The 16,024-nt window shown below is 59.0% G+C and overlaps 1 protein-coding gene across 7 annotated transcripts in view; it reads left to right on the top strand.

The window, feature by feature from the left end:
- Positions 1-15,390, top strand: part of APC2 (APC regulator of WNT signaling pathway 2) — a 48,926-nt gene extending 33,536 nt beyond the window's left edge. For all 7 annotated transcript variants that reach the window (XM_044998647.1, XM_044998649.1, XM_044998650.1 and 4 more), the window contains 6 exons: positions 229-324; positions 690-829; positions 2,159-2,236; positions 2,898-3,014; positions 3,381-3,595; positions 4,274-15,390. In XM_044998647.1, the coding sequence (XP_044854582.1) occupies positions 229-324; positions 690-829; positions 2,159-2,236; positions 2,898-3,014; positions 3,381-3,595; positions 4,274-9,917 (6,290 nt within the window). In that variant the 3' untranslated portion in view covers positions 9,918-15,390. The remainder of the gene's footprint in view (positions 1-228; positions 325-689; positions 830-2,158; positions 2,237-2,897; positions 3,015-3,380; positions 3,596-4,273) is intronic.
- Positions 15,391-16,024: the final 634 nt, after the last annotated feature.

Below are 16,024 nucleotides of genomic sequence, written 5' to 3'. Positions count from 1 at the left end.
CCCTGGTTCTGATCCCTGGGCGGACTGGCCCTAGAGAGTCTGTTGGTCCCGTTAGCAAAGCAGATCCTCTCTGATGGGAAACCAGCCCCGTCCCCTCCCGCCTCGCTGGGATTTGGGGATCCCGACGACTAATGGATCCGGGTGTGTCTGATCCGTGGCTGGGCTGGGATCTTGCGTGGCCCGTGCCGCCCAGCAGGCTGCCGTCGCTCACCGCCGCTCTCCTTGCAGTGCCGGTGCCCATCGAGCCGCAGATCTGCCAGGCCACCTGCGCCGTCATGAAGCTCTCCTTCGACGAGGAGTACCGGCGGGCCATGAACGAGCTGGGTAAGCCGCATGCACCCCAAGAGGGATCCGGGCTCTGCTCCCCCATCCCTGGGTGGGTGGGGAGTGCAAAGGACACGACTCAACGGGTTAGAGTCCCTGGGGGCTCCTGCGCCCCATGCCCTGGCCCGAGCAAGCCCCTCCTGCATGGCACGGCCTGGCAGTGGGGTGGGTGCCTGAGGGGAACACACGGGAGGGGGCTGGGAATACAGCACCCTGGCTCCTTTTCAATGGGACACCCTGACCCCACTGACAAACCAGCGGAGTCCCTGGCACAAAGAGGAGCGGGGGGTGTTGTCCCGCCGCAGTGCCTGGCTGGGCCCGTCCATCTCTGTAACCCCCCCCACCCCACCCGGATCGTCCCCCAGGTGGTCTCCAGGCCGTGGCTGAGCTGCTGCAGGTGGATTATGAGATGCACAAAATGACCAGCGACCCTCTGAACCTGGCGCTGAGGAGATATGCGGGCATGGCACTGACCAACCTCACCTTCGGGGACGTGGTGAACAAGGTACGGCGGGGGGCTGGGAAAGGTGTCCCCGGGGGTGGGGGACGTGGAAAGGTGATGGGTGGAGGGGAGGAGGTCAGGGGAAGATGGGGCAGGGACCCTGGGGTTGGGGAGTGAGGGTCTGGGGAGGGATCAGGGGAGTCAGGGAGGGGAGCGCAGGGTGGGGGGAGTGAGGACCCAGGGGCAGGGACTGGGAAGGCTTGGGGGGAGCGCAGGGTGGGGGGAGTGAGGACCCAGGGGCAGGGACTGGGAAGGCTTGGGGGGAGCGCGGGGGGGAGGGGAGTGAGGACCCAGGGGCAGGGACTGGGAAGGCTTGGGGGGAGCGCGGGGGGGAGGGGAGTGAGGACCCAGGGGCAGGGACGGGGAAGGCTTGGGGGGAGCGCGGGGGGGGGGGAGTGAGGACCCAGGGGCAGGGACTGGGAAGGCTTGGGGGGAGCGCGGGGGGGGGGGGTCGTGAGGACCCAGGGGCAGGGACTGGGAAGGCTTGGGGGGAGCGCGGGGGGGGAGGGGAGTGAGGACCCAGGGGCAGGGACTGGCAAGGCTTGGGGGGAGCGCGGGGGGGAGGGGAGGGAGGACCGAGGGGCAGGGACTGGGAAGGCTTGGGGGTGGGGGAGCGCGGGGGGGAGGGGAGTGAGGACCCAGGGGCAGGGACTGGGAAGGCTTGGGGGAGCGGGGGGGGGGAGGGGAGTGAGGACCCAGGGGCAGGGACTGGGAAGGTTTGGGGGGAGCGCGGGGGGGGGGAGGGGAGTGAGGACCCAGGGGCAGGGACTGGGAAGGCTTGGGGGGAGCGCGGGGGGGGGGAGGGGAGTGAGGACCCAGGGGCAGGGACTGGGAAGGCTTGGGGGGAGCGCGGGGGGGGGAGGGGAGTGAGGACCCAGGGGCAGGGACTGGGAAGGCTTTGGGGGAGCGCGGGGGGGGGGAGTGAGGACCCAGGGGCAGGGACTGGGAAGGCTTGGGGGGAGCGCGGGGGGGAGGGGAGTGAGGACCCAGGGGCAGGGACTGGGAAGGCTTGGGGGGAGCGCGGGGGGGAGGGGAGTGAGGACCCAGGGGCAGGGACTGGGAAGCAGAGACCTGGGGGTGAGGGCAGGACAGGGGTGTTAGGGGAATGCAGCCAGAGCAGGGATCCAGGTGGGGATGGGGCCCAGGGGCCTGGGGAGGGGTCAGGGAAGGGGCCTGGGGAGCAGTGATCTCAGCTGGCTCTAAGCTTCCGGGCGTTGGGTGACCCAGCTGTGGTCCCTTCAAACACTGGCAGGGGCTCTGGTGTCCCCGCGGGCTGCACTGGGGGTGCATGTGCACAGGATCTGACCCCGCCCCATCTCTTCCCCTTGGCAGGCGACTCTGTCCTCCCGCCGGGGCTGCATGCAGGCCATTGTAGCCCAGCTGGCCTCCGAGAACGAGGAGCTGCACCAGGTAGGTGGACGCTGGCTCCCCCGGGGCTGTGGCAGACGCTTGGGCGGTCGTGCCCACGCGCACTAAGCCACGGCATACACCTGGGCACACGTAGCTGGCTACTGCCCGCTGCACAGGGCCTGGGTTATTCCAGGTGCCCGCCTGCCTCGAGGACGCTCATGCAGGGCTAGGCGAGGTAACTCTGGATACCCCATGCTTGGCGGCCCGTGGCGCATGGTGAGGCTGCCTGGTATTGCAGGGCAAAGCCCAGCCCGGTCTCTGACTTGGTGCCTTTCACCAGGACCAGCGTGTGCTGCTGGATGCAGGATTCTCTGGTCCCTGCTCCTGCTGGAGCAGGCTGGCTAAGTCCTGGCTGCTCATCCCGCCTGGCTGTTCCACTGCGGGCCCTGGAATCATCCGAAGGGGCCCAGGAGCTCCCCATAGATCCCCTCTGCTGTGAGCGCCAAGCCAGGAGCTGGTGCTGGAACAGGAGGGCGGGCTGGGGGACTTTGGGGTGGCAGGGCGGATGGGGTGAAAGAGGGTCATGATGCTGCCCTCTGCTGGGCTGTGACCAAACTGCTCCGGTCCTGTATTGACAGCTCTGCCCAGAGCAGGTGGGCTGAGCACGGGAATCTGGCCATGTCCCTCTCTGTGTGTGAACATCCTCATCTCGTCCCCGCAGGTGGTCTCCAGCATCCTGCGGAACCTCTCCTGGAGGGCAGACATCAACAGCAAGAAAATCCTGCGCGAGGTGGGCAGCGTGACCGGCCTGATGCAGTGCGCCCTGCGCGCCACCAAGGTAAGAGGCGCGAGCCCTGATCTCTAGGCTGCGTGTGCAAACCCTGTGTTTGCACACACACAAAACGGGGGACAGCTTACGTGCTCACAGTGAGCTGCATGTGCAAATGCTGCCCTTGTACGCACAGAGCGGCTGATGGCTTACACGCTCACTATAAATGTGTACGTAGGGGATGGCATGCATGTGTACAGTGAGCTGGAGGTGCAAACGTTGCCGTGGCATGCACGGAGTGAGCATGCTTACGGTGAGTGTGCAAATGGCGGCGGGGTGTGCGTGCAAAGCAGATGCACTCACAGATATGTTGCCGGCGCAGTTGAAGAGGCCCTGTCACTAGAGGGACGCTGACGGTGATTTTCTCCTGGCTAGGAATCCACCCTGAAGAGTGTCCTCAGTGCCCTGTGGAACCTGTCCGCTCACAGCACCGAGAACAAAGCCGCCATCTGCTTGGTGCAGGGCGCCCTGGGCTTCCTGGTGAGCACCCTCACCTACAAGTGCCAGAGCAACTCGCTGGCCATCATCGAGAGCGGAGGAGGCATCCTGAGAAACGTGTCCAGCCTGATTGCCACCCGGGAGGATTACAGGTCAGTGGGCGGGATCTGGAGGGGCTGTGGGTCATTCCCAGCTGCCTTGGATCCATTCTGGCCCCTGAGTATAAGGGCAGCAAGATGTGCTGTCACTGTCGGCTGTCCCTGATGAGATGCTAATATTATTCATGGTAGCTCGGAGTACCCCCTCTGGGGTGTGTGCCTCCCCCACAGACCAGACTCACGGTGCCTCAGGGAACCTTACCATCCCAGGAGTGCTACGTTGGTTGATCGGGTTTTTGTAAATACTGTGCGCTCTTCGTCAGAAGATCCTGAAGCACTTTGCAAAGCTCATTGTGCCCATTTTATGATGGGGAAAACTGAGGCATGAAGTGGGGAAGTGACTGGCAGTCAGGACTCCTGGGTTCTATTCCCAGCTCTGGGAGGGGAATAGGGTCCAGTGGGTTGTGGGGGGAGCTGGGATTCAGGACTCCTGTGTTGCTCTGTTGGTGACTCATTGTGTGACCTTGGGCACGTCATTTCCCCTCTTTATGTCTCAGCTGCCCCCCTGTAGAATGGGGCTGCTGCGAGGGTGGATCAACTGGACGATTTTGAGGCACTTGGAGATCCTCTGACGGGGGGCAGCCGAGGAGGGCAAAGCGGTGGTGTTGTTTATTAACGCTCTGATGTTCAAAGCGGGGTGATGCTAATGGAAGGTCAATCCATGCCCTGCAGGCAAGTGCTCCGGGACCACAACTGCCTGCAGACCCTGCTGCAGCACCTCAAATCCCACAGCCTCACCATTGTCAGCAATGCCTGTGGGACCCTCTGGAACCTCTCCGCCCGGAGCCCCAAAGACCAGGAGCTGCTGTGGGACCTGGGGGCCGTCAGCATGCTGCGCAACCTCATCCACTCCAAGCACAAGATGATCGCCATGGGCAGCGCCGCCGCCCTCCGGAACCTGCTCACCAACCGACCCCTCAAGTACAAGGACACCGCAGTCATCTCCCCGGGCTCCTGCATGCCCTCGCTCTACGTGAGGAAGCAGAAGGCGCTGGAGGCCGAGCTGGATGCTAAGCACCTGGCGGAGGCCTTCGACACCATGGAGAAGCAGAGCCTCAAGAAGCCCCTGAGGCACATGGACAGCCTGGCGAAGGACTACGCCTCCGACTCCGGCTGCTTCGACGACGACGAGGTGCCCAACGTCTCTGCAGGGGCAGAGACCGGGAATGCCTCCATCCTCTCCATGTTCCTCAACTCCTCCTTCCTCCAGGGCCAGGCCTTGCCCAGGGCCATCGCCCAGAGGAGGGGCCCGGAGCCTGAGAAGGATGAGAGCAGCAAGCCGGCCGAGCCCAAGAAGCTGCCGTTGCCCGAGGATGAGGTGTCGCTGGCGGCTGAGAAGCTGGCCAACAAGATCTCCACCACGGTGGCCAAGATCGACAAGCTGGTGGAGGACATCTCCACCCTCCACACCTCCTCGGACGACAGCTTCAGCCTGAGCTCGGAGGACCACTGCCTTGACTGGCAGTACGGCTCTGATGAGGTCCACGAGGCCCGGGCCCAGTCCTGCTCCCCGTGCCGCCTCTCGGATGCCAGCAGCTTCGTGAAGCGGGAGAACCTGAGCCGGGCCCACACCCTCCTGAGGCTGAAGAAGGCTTACACCAGCTTGTCCAACGACAGCCTGAACAGCGGCAGCACCAGTGACGGCTACTGCACCAAGGAGCACATGAAGCCCTGCACCCGGGCCTCCTTCCTAGATTACAAGGAGGAGCTGCAGAGATACCAGAAGCGGCCCAGCAGGCTGGATCTGAAGAACATCCTCGTCCACAGGCCTGAGAGGATGGAGCAGCCGGGGGTCAAGGTCAAAGAGTCGGGCGAGCCGGATAAACTGGAACCGAGAGACACGCATGACAGGGCTAAGAAAGCGGTGACGTTCCCCAGCCCCAACGCCCCTGAGAAGGAGCCTGAGTGGAAGAAGGAGCCGGGCAATGAACTCTCTCCCGACCCTCAGGTCCACACCATCAAACTCTCTCCTTCTTACCAGCATGTCCCCCTGCTGGAGAATCTGGCCAAGAGCAGCCCGGCCCCTGGCACCGTGGGGCTCTCAGGTACTAGTTACCACCCAACTCTCCCAGGCCGGAAGCAAGCCTGGCTCCCCACGGGACTTCTCCAGACGGCCGAGAACTTGAGCAAGATCCCAGAGAAGCTGGCTGCCCACACGCCAGCCCCGGTGGAGCAGGAGTCAGTCCAGAAGTATGCGGTGGAGGACACCCCCATCTGTTTCTCCCGGTGCAGCTCCCTCTCTTCCCTCTCCTCCGCTGACAACGTGCTGGACGGGCAGAGTCACAGCGAGAACGAGGTGGACAGCGACTCCTCCCTGGAGATCATTGAGGTGGAGGAGGGCGCCGAGGCTGAAGGTGACGTAGAGCAGGCCGAGGCCTGCAATAGGAGACAGGAGAAGGTGAAGGCGGCGGATCTGGGCCCGGCCACGCCAGGAGGGATCTCCCAACCCATCGCCATCCCTTTCCAGAAGCGTGACAAGATCTTCCTGAGGGAATCCTCCCCATCCCGGCACGAGGATCTGACCCCGTCCAGCTCCTCGGAGAACTACATTCAGGAGACCCCTCTGGTGATGAGCCGGTGTAGCTCAGTCAGCTCCCTGGGCAGCTTTGAAAGCCCATCCATTGCCAGCTCCATCCAGAGCGACCCCTGTAGCGAGATGATCAGTGGCACCATCAGCCCGAGTGAGCTGCCGGACAGCCCCGGTCAGACCATGCCCCCAAGCCGCAGCAAGACGCCCCTGTTCGAACTGGGATCCCAGCCAGAGAAGGAGACCAGCCAGTTCAACATCCAGTGGGAAAACAACGTCAAGAAGTTCATGGAGATCACGGATTTCAAGGAGCGTTTCCAGCTGCCCCAAGACCTGGACTCCATGATCTACTTCACGGTGGAGAAACCCAACGAGAACTTCTCCTGCGCCTCCAGCCTAAGTGCCCTGCCCCTTCACGAGCACTACATCCAGAAGGACGTGGAGTTGAAGCTTATGCCGCCTTTCCCCGAGAGGAACAGCCTGAATTTCGTGGCACATGAGAAGCAGGAGGATAGGCGGGAAGAGAGATTCGGGGAGAGCAAGAGGAAGCTGGAGCGTCCAGAGCTCAACTCAGATGATGATATCGAGATCCTGAAGGAATGCATCAATTCGGCCATGCCTTCCCGCTTCAGGAAGGTCAAAACCTCCCTTGTCTCCGGCCTGCCCAGCCAGGTCTTGAATCCTCAGACCAAAAAGGCTCTGCACATGCCGGTCTACATGCTGGTGCCCACCCATTCGCACCGGGGCGTCCCCAAACACCTGCGACCTGCCGCCCGGGACCTCTTCAAGGATGATGACTCCTTCACCGACTCCGCAGAAGGCACCCCCATCAACTTCTCCAGCGCCGCTTCCCTGAGTGACGAGACCCTCCAGTACCCGCTGAAGGAGGAGGTTGACCACAAGCGCGGCCCTGGGAAGAGGCTGGAGAGGAAGGAATTGGCAGGGCAACCGGTAGGGCGCAATATGGAAGCACACCGTGAGCAAGGGAGTTTGAGTCCCGCACCAGGCCGGAAAGCAGCTTCCAACTCCTCGACGCCCACCAAGATGAGTACGGCCTACCAGCAGAAGGGCGGGTCGAGACATGGCAGCCCTGTCCAGGCAGGCAGGGACCAGGCAGCTGAGGTGAAGAGAGGGCTACCTCCCCTGAAGAATGGACCCAACCTGGAGCTGGACTTTGGCAGGGCGGGGGTCCACCCAGAGGGTGTCCCCCCCAAGAAGGGTGCTCCCTGTGAGGACAGTGCCCCCGGGGGCATGGCCTTTCAGTCCCTGTGCCACACCACGCCGACCGAGGAGGCCGTCTACTGCTTCTATGAGAACGACTCCGACGACCTGCTGGAGGTGCGGAGAGACTCGCCTAAGAGGAAGGCCAGCCCTGCCCAGGCTCAGAAGAAGGAACGCTGGAGCGGCACCGCCCCTAAAAAGGAGCCGGAGCAAAGCTCCAGGCAGCTGCTGCAGGCCAAAACCAAGATGGCTGCCAAACTCCACAACAACCTCATCGTGGACGAGACGCCGCCCTGCTATTCGCTCAGCTCCTCCATGAGCTCCCTGAGTGACATCGACCTCTGTGACCACGAGGAGCGGACAACCCTGTACAAGGCCAACAGGCAGCTGACCCGTAGTCGGATACAAGAGAGCGCGGCCTCTAGGGCCTTAGCCAGAGAGAGAGACAGCTCCCTGAGCTCCCTGAGCTTCACCTCAGACGACGACCTGCTGCAAAAGTGCATCGGCTCCGCCTTGCCCAGGAGAAGGCGGCACTCCGCTCGGCGCAGGAACGCCGAGCACAAGCAGAAGCTGAAAGGTGCCAACCCGAAGAACGCCGCTGGCAAGGAGCGGAAGCCGGAGCCGAGGCACAACCCAGCGGACGAGATGGTGTCGGACAAAGGCTCGGACTTAGACAGCGTCGAGTGGAAGGCCATCCAAGAAGGTGCCAACTCCATCGTCACGTGGCTGCATCAGGCCGCAGCATCCCTCTCCAGGGAGCCTTCCTCAGAGTCTGATTCCATCCTTTCCTTCGTGTCAGGGCTGTCTGTTGGCCCCACCCTGCAGCTGTCCCTGGACAGGAAGGATAAGAAGCGGGCTAGGAGTGGGGTAGGCCGTGAGGTGGAGAAGAGAGACCATGCAATGGCCTTTCAGGAGAGCAAGAAAGTGATGGACGCTGGGGGCAGAAACGCCAGGGCGGAGAAAAATGTAAGCCAGCAGAAGCCAATGTCGAACTTGCCAGTGGTTTTCCGAGGCAGGACAGTGATCTACGTGCCCAGTGCGGTGAAGGACTCCCCAAGCCCCAGGTCCACCCCACAGAAAACAGCCACAGCTAAGCCCGAAGCCACCATCCAAAACCTCACCCTGAGCCAGCAGAGGTCACGGAGTCTTCACAGGCTGGGGAAGGCCTCGGAGATGGCCGACCTCACCTTGCCCAAGAGGAGCGCCACCCCTCCCGCCAGGATCACCAAGCCCCCATCCTCGGGCTCCTCCAGGACCTCCACCCCCTCCCAGCCCACCCAGAAGAAGTTAACGTCGCCCTCCCAGCTCAACAAGCAGCTGCCGTCTCAGGGGGTGAAGGTGAGCAGGAGCTCCCCAACAGGCTCCGCCCCCAAAGCGCCCCCCCAGAAATCCCCAGCCACCAAGCAGCACAAGACCCAGAAATCCCCCGTCCGCATCCCCTTCATGCAGAAGCCGAACAAGAAGATGCTGCCAGCCAGGAGCTCCATGCCAGTGCTGGAAGAGCACGTGGGCAGCCCTAAGCTGAAAGGCAACGGGAAGGGCATCCTGCCGCCTGCCCGGCTCAATTTGGTGCGGATGTCCTCGGCCAGGTCCAGTGGCAGCGAGTCGGACCGGTCCGGCTTCCTGAGGCAGCTCACCTTCATCAAGGAGTCCTCTAGCCTCATCATGAGGCACCGCTCCGAGCTCTCCTCCTGCGAGTCCATGTCCTCGCTGTCTCAGAGCGCTTCCCCCAAGAGAAGCAGGCCAGGCCTCCCAGCTGTGTTCCTGTGTTCCTCCAGGTGCGAAGAGCTCAAGGTGGCCAAGCCGGTGGTGACCAGCCAGAGGCCAGTCATCTCAAGGACCCCGGCCAACAACAAAACTTCTCCCAGTGAGAGGCCTCCTCGGAGGACCAGCTCCGAGAGCCCTTCCCGGCTGCCTGTGAAGACCAACACCCCTTCGCCTGAGCCCTTCAAGAGGTATTCCTCCTCCCCCAACATCAGCATCATCAAGAGGACCAGCAGCCCCTCCTCCGTCCTGTCCTCTTGCTCCGAGTCATCAGCCAGGAGAAGGAAGAGCCAAGAGGGCTCCAAGATGACCCCAAATCCTGCAGTGGGGAACCCGGGGCAGCAGGACAAGCAGCAGATGGCGATGATGAAGGGTACTTGGAGAAGGATCCGAGATGAAGACATCCCACACATCCTCAAAAGCACCCTGCCTTCCTCAGCCCTGCCTCTGGTCAGCACCCTGGAAGAGGAGACCCCCAGTGCTCAGATCCCCATCCAGAGGAAAACCAGTGATGCTGTGGTGCAAACTGAGGACTACCCCACCACCAAGACCAACTCCAGCACCTCTCCAACGCTGGAGATCCGGGAGATGCCCAAGAGCGAGACAGAGTGCCTGACTTCGACCAAGGGCACCATGCCCATTTCCTTCAGCCACGAAGGGCCGACTGGATCTGTTGGGAGCTTCCCCTCCAGCAGGCACAGCTCTCCCAGTAGATCCGCCCGGGTGACTCCCTTCAACTACGTTCCCAGCCCCATGGTAGCACCAATGATCAACAACAAATCGCTTGAAAAAATGCCAGCTTAAGCCGCTATTGCAAATGCAAAGAACACCTCAACTTTAGTGATAGTGTATTTAAGAAACGAACAAAGCCCCAGGCACTTTCACTACTGCACCGCCGTGAGGACAAAACTCTTGTTCATAAAGAGACAGAAGCAGCAGCGTTTTTGTTTTCTCGAGCTTAATAACCAAGGAGGAACTTTTGCGTTGATGTAACTGTTGGCCAGGAGGGTTGTGACAATTTTCATTGAGACACACACGAAACACCTGGAGAAAAGCAAGTATTTATTCCTTTATTCTCTCCGCCCTTTCTTTTTTGTTTAATGGAGCTTTGGAAGTTTTACCGTCGGGCACTGGGAAAGAACCAGGTAACTGCCCACCCCTATCCCCCTGACATCTGTGTTCTGCTGATGGCTGTGCCAATGTCTTCTCCGCGATGTCTGATCACCAAACACTCTAGTTTAAGGAAAGGGATTTTTATCCATGGAACCTAGATGGCCACAGGTGTCCTGCACGAAGGGATGGACTTTTGCAGTGAAGCCTATGGGATGTCTTGATGGCCTCACAGTTCACAGCTGTTGAAGAACTTTGAAGCAGCCAGCAGCCAGCTTCCCCCCTAGACAGTCCAATGCCAGGAGGGGCTGTAGGCCCATTTTCTCCACGCTTTCATTGAAGCACACTTGGGATTTTCGATCCGAGGACAACCAACAGGGGTCGTTGATTCACTGGGGTGTCTCTAAATTCTCCCAGGAGGTCGAGATTTCAAAGGGAACTGGGATTGCTGCTCTTCCTGTTTAAAAAAAACAAACCCAACCACCAAGAATGCTTCAAGCAAAAGCCTTAATCTTAGGTCTCAGCTGCATGCTTTATCTCACATGTCGGCACTAATATCCATGTATCCAAATAATCTCAGCTGATTTACAGAAACACCTTCAGAAACCCACCCCTGGACCAAAAGCAGAGTGGGAGAGGGGTGGGGTGAGGGGATCTGGGGAGGATTCTACAATGGGGAACAGAAGAAGGGCAGAACCTCCCCGTTACGGAACCAGCCATTTGCACAGCACGAGGCCTGTAATTATGATGACTGGTTAATCTGCTAATGACTAACTTGCTGGGATTGTGTTTGCGTTGGGTGTCACCCAGTGTCTGGGGGGAGCAGAGCAGCACCTTATTATCGCCAAGGGAGGAGGGTTGTTATGGAAACGCTTCTCGCAGCACATGGGGGAACGCCAAGGAGCTGGGGTGAGGAAAGACCATTTTTGTTTTTTCGGCGGGTGAGGGGACGGGTCTGGGTGGGAGAGGTTGATTTATGCCGTTCAGCCTCTTTATAAACTCAACCCCACTATGCAGGCTTTGCGCTAAAGGTGGAGCCAGAGGTGACTCCTAATGAGCTTCAGGGCCTCCCTTTGGTTAGTCCAATTTGTGCTCCAACACCTCCCAGACAAGGGGTAGGAGGGAATCGCAGGCTGCGGTGGGACATGAGGAAAGGAGCGAGGTCCGTAACAATGCCCCTTGACCGCAGAGTTGCTCATTGGGTGCCTAATTCCATAGGCACGGAGTGAAAATCTCCCCTTAAAAATATTGTCCCGATTCTTGTGGTTTGACACCAGCATCACACCATTGAGGTCAGTGACAGGGGAGTGACTTCCTGATTTGCAAGCGGGAAACAGGAGGCAGAGAGAAAGAGGCGCGTCTCTCTCTCTCTCTCCAGCCTTACTCCTGCCCTCAAAGATACTGTGCTTTATAGGTACACTGGGACTTGGGACTCCTTGTTTGTTTGTTTCAGGGCCTTGCCTGAGCACAAGCAGAGAGGATTGCCTACATGTTTGGGCTTTGTCCTTACAGGTTTTGTCTAGCAAGGTCAGATTTGGCTTTGATTAATGTTGCAAAGCTCGGAGGGAAACTGCCGACGTGGCTTCCTAGGCTCAGGAGGGCAGATTGTAGGGGCGGGGGGGGGTGAAGTGGTATTTTAAAAAAAAGATGTATTCTGGGGGTGTCAGTTTGGCCAGTGCCTGCTCTCTTTCAAGAGTGTTATAATCAGAATGCCAGATTTTTAATTTAAATCTGCTGAATGATAATTGTATGGTAGTTTCCAAAGGAATAAATGTTTGCAGGCCGCCCAGATCCCTTTGGAGTAGCGATGACAAAGTGCAGGGTCTTTAGGACGGAGGCAGGTGTTCTTACCAGCTCATGGCTCGATTCCAAGGTGGGCTATTCCATTCCACCTCCCTAGAATTATCCAGGCGTTTCAGCTGGCTGCAGGGCACAGCTTGATTTCCACAGCTGGCAGCATTGCTGTGTGCTGTTGAAAGCGTTCAGCCCCAGAGGTGGCTTTATTTCAGTGGCAGATGAAGATACTTGCATCTAAAGGTGCTGTTGTACGGGGCAAAATGCTGGTCTCATTGAAGCCTATGTGAGTTTTGTCACTGACTTCCCAGGGGCCACTATTCAGTCTGTGCTGTGCAAAATGCTTTGGGAGCCTTTTGAATGAAAGATAAAGATGGCTCTTTAATATCTGTAATACAGTAGCATTCCCAGTCCGCACCCTCCCATGGGCCGGGTGCTGAACAAACCTACCCGGGGAAACGTGCCCACCCCAAGCCATGCTGTAGAAACAGGAGATGATGGGCAGGAAGGGGACAGTGGGTAGGAGAGTGCAGGTCAGAGCAGAGCTACCGGAGCTGTTGCAGCCTTAGGTAGAAAGGCCGGCAGAGTGGCTCTAGCTTAGGACTGGAGAGCTGGCATCAAGGACTTGTTCTGCCACAGACGCCTGGGTGACCGTGGCTCTCTTTGTGCTCACGTCCCCATCTGTAAAATAAGGACATAGCCCTGCCTCCCAGGGAGGTTATGAGGATTAACGGTGGTAAATTACCCAGGTGATATGGTAATTGGGGGAGGGGGGGTCAGTCAGCTACGTACCAGCTCCAATGGAGAGTGAGAGTCATACAAGGTACTCACTGAAAGTACCAAACAGTGGGTGGAGGGGGACGGGACATTTTCAAAAGTGTCTAAGTGGCTTAGGAGCACAAGGGCTTCTCTCAACCTGGAGCAACTCAGGAACAGCTATTCAGGAAGACCTCCAAGTGCGGCCACTCTCATTCACATTGGATGTGGGGCAAGTTCAACAGCGCCACCACATTTTTAGTCCGGAATGAGAGGCTGGCGTTCACAAAGGGGACGTGTGCATCTAACTGCCCCATTTTGGAGCTGCATGAAAGGCCCTTGGCCCCTACATTTTAAGTCCTCAAGGTGCCGAAATTTCAGTTTTTCAACAGAAACCCCCTCCTCCAACAAAATTTCAGTTTTCGATTAAAAACCGCTCAAAACAGAAAGACGTGACTGAAAACGGCCAATGCGTCACCAATAAGGGCTGCAAAATATTGTTTCTTTTGAATTTTTTCATGGAAAAACCCTTCCCCAGCCACTCTACTAAGCCCCTGACGTTGCTTTCAGGTGCTAGGCAGAGCCTTATAGGTTGTTCAAAATATAGACATGTCATAGTGACGCTAGGCTTGGCGAAAGGACAGCCCTGCAGCTGAAAGGCTCCGGTCGATCACAGAGCAGGGCAGTGGTTGGGCATCGTCTGTGCCTGAGTGGACAGGCAGCCTGGCAGATGGGCCCCATTCAGCCCTGCTAGTGGTGGCACCATTCAGGGCCAGGAATGGGTTTTTATGGGGTGGAGATGGGGCCACTAAGAACTGGAGTAAATCCACCAAGTCACAGTGCTCCCCCCCTTAGATGGGCTGTGTGAGGTCAGGAGGGTTCGGGAGGGCCAGTCTCCACCCTCTTCTGCCCCAGCAGCTGCTAAATACAGCCTGCAGCGGGAAGTTCCCTCCTTTCTCTGGGCATTTTGAAGCAGTGCAGAAAGCGGAGGCCTGGCCTGTGTATGAGGCCTGGTGCTGTGCTCGTCACGTTGTCTGCAGTCAGTGTGCGAGCAGGGGAAGTGTAGGGATTGAGGGTCCTGGCTCCCCTCTAGCCACCTCCCCAGCTCGAGTCCTGCCTGCTAGCCTTGTTAGCCAGGCCCTGCTGTGCAAAGCTACCCAGCGATAAAACCACCTCAGGGTTGGGGTTGGCTGGCTCGGGCGTGCTGTGGTGATTTCCACCCATGCACACTGGGTGTGAAATGCCACAAAGCTGGAACCGCAGCGGTTTCCCTCTTGGCTTTGCATGGTTTTGAGTGACGACCCAGGGTGCCAAAAAGAGCAAAGTGGGGCCTGCTTCTTGCCCTGAACAAGGCCACTTGCTTTGCCCCCACCTGCCTCCCTATCTGTACACGGGGTAACGCTCCTGCGTCCCTCTCCCTGGGGAGCGGGGGGTTAATTCGCTTTGGAAGGGGCTCGACTCACATGCGTTGCAACTCCTGTGTTACAAAAATGAAGCAGCAGCAGAATGGGGCTGCTGGAGGGGGTGGGGGGGCACCTTACCCTTGTGGGGCCTGGCCTGCAGCTGACAGGGGCAGCCCCTTGGGCCCGTCATTGGCACAGGCTCGACGGGGCCCTAGCAGTTGCAGCTAGGAGAGTTTCTGGTTGCAGCAGTGAGGCGCTGTGCTGCAATCCACCCTAGGGACCAACTGCTGCACTGGCTAGAGGTGGGACTTCAGCTCCTGATGGGGCTTGTGCGCCTTGGTCTCAAGGGAAGGGTGCTGGGGCAGGTGGGTTTTCCAGCCTCAGCACCTGCATCGTGGCTTGAACTTTCCTACCTTCTCCTCCCCCCCGCCCACCTTGCCCCTTCCAAAGACGTGCTGGCCCCAGGCCTCAACCAGCAGCTGCTGGCCCCCCCGTGCCCACCCCAAGCCCAGCTGTGGCACTCACCAGCCTTGATCCCCTTGCAGAGAGGCTGGCTCCCCCGCAAGTCTAGCAGCTTCTCTCCTCCCCGCAGGGATGGCAGCTGCGTGGTTACACGGCCCCTGCATCGCTCCCCAAAGGGTTGTGCTGTAACATGGGGGCAACCCTCCCCCATCCTGCTGTGTAGGGCCCACAGCACCTCGCTCTCTGGGACATCACCACTCACACCACCCTGGTGGGGGGCCTTTGCGGTGGCAAACTCAGAGCCGCGGGAGTCAGCCCCACGCGTAGGTTCAGCCTTGGCATGGTGGCAAAGTCCCAGCCAGCCACAGGGCTGCAGCGATGGGGTTTAAACAAGCAAAGGTCTCGTCTCTCCTCCCCCAGGGAAAGAAAGAGCCTAAACCCTCCCCCCTCAGGAGCCACACACCATCCAGTCCGAATGCTGTAATTAATTCAGGGTATAACGCACCTGTAGTAACAGGGGACACCTGCATTACCTCACCATTTTTGCAGTAACCATTTGTTTAACTTTAAAACACAACCTCCCCCCAGCTGTGCTTTCTGTTAGCCTAGCAGCCCCGACCTGTTACCCTCGGCTTCCATCCTCTTCCGTCGAGCAACGCGCTGGGTGTTGAGCCGTCCTGTTCTTTGCTACTGGTTTCTTCCCCCACCCCCACCTGCTGTCTGTATGTACTAAGGCTGTTATTTTACTGGGGCACTGGACAGTATTAAAATTAAAGCTGTGTAAATAGGAAGCAGTTCTCTTTATTTTCCACCCTGCTAATACGGACTGCGTGGCCAGTTGGAAATGATGGTCAGGGGGAGGGGGAGGAGAGAGTCCGCAGGGGCTGGGGAGGGGTTTTTCATTTAATAACCAGAAGTGGTTGGTTCCCCTGCTGGCTTGAGGAGTTGCTGATTCACAGGCACAGCATCCTGCTCACCAGAGGGAGGGGCGTTTAAGGTTAAGGCACTGGCTTGAAGATCTGGGTTTAATTCCCAACTTTAACACAGACACCACCACCCCACTTTCCGTGCCTCAGTTTCCCCAGCCATAAAACAGGGATAATACCAACCGCTCACACCAGGCTCTCTGATACTCTGGCCAGAGAGACCATGCACAGAGCTGGGAAAACTTGAGCTTTGAACATAGCTAGTGTCCCACATACCGTACACAGTGGTTGTGTAGCATATCTCGAGGGCTAGCTGGGCTTCTCCAGGTAGCGTAGATGCGCCCCGCCCGGGGAGGTGATGTGGGGAATGCTTAGAGGCTCCTGCCTCTCTCTAATCGCTACAGGAGGCAGCAAGTGCCTCTCAGGGCAGGGAAGCTGCTCACCACCCAGCTGTTCTGTT

Source organism: Mauremys mutica, chromosome 24 (genome assembly GCF_020497125.1).
Source record: "Mauremys mutica isolate MM-2020 ecotype Southern chromosome 24, ASM2049712v1, whole genome shotgun sequence".
NCBI lineage: Eukaryota > Metazoa > Chordata > Testudines > Geoemydidae > Mauremys > Mauremys mutica.
The sequence above is the reverse complement of the archived record's forward strand: the minus strand, read 5'-3'. Positions and strand labels throughout refer to the sequence as shown.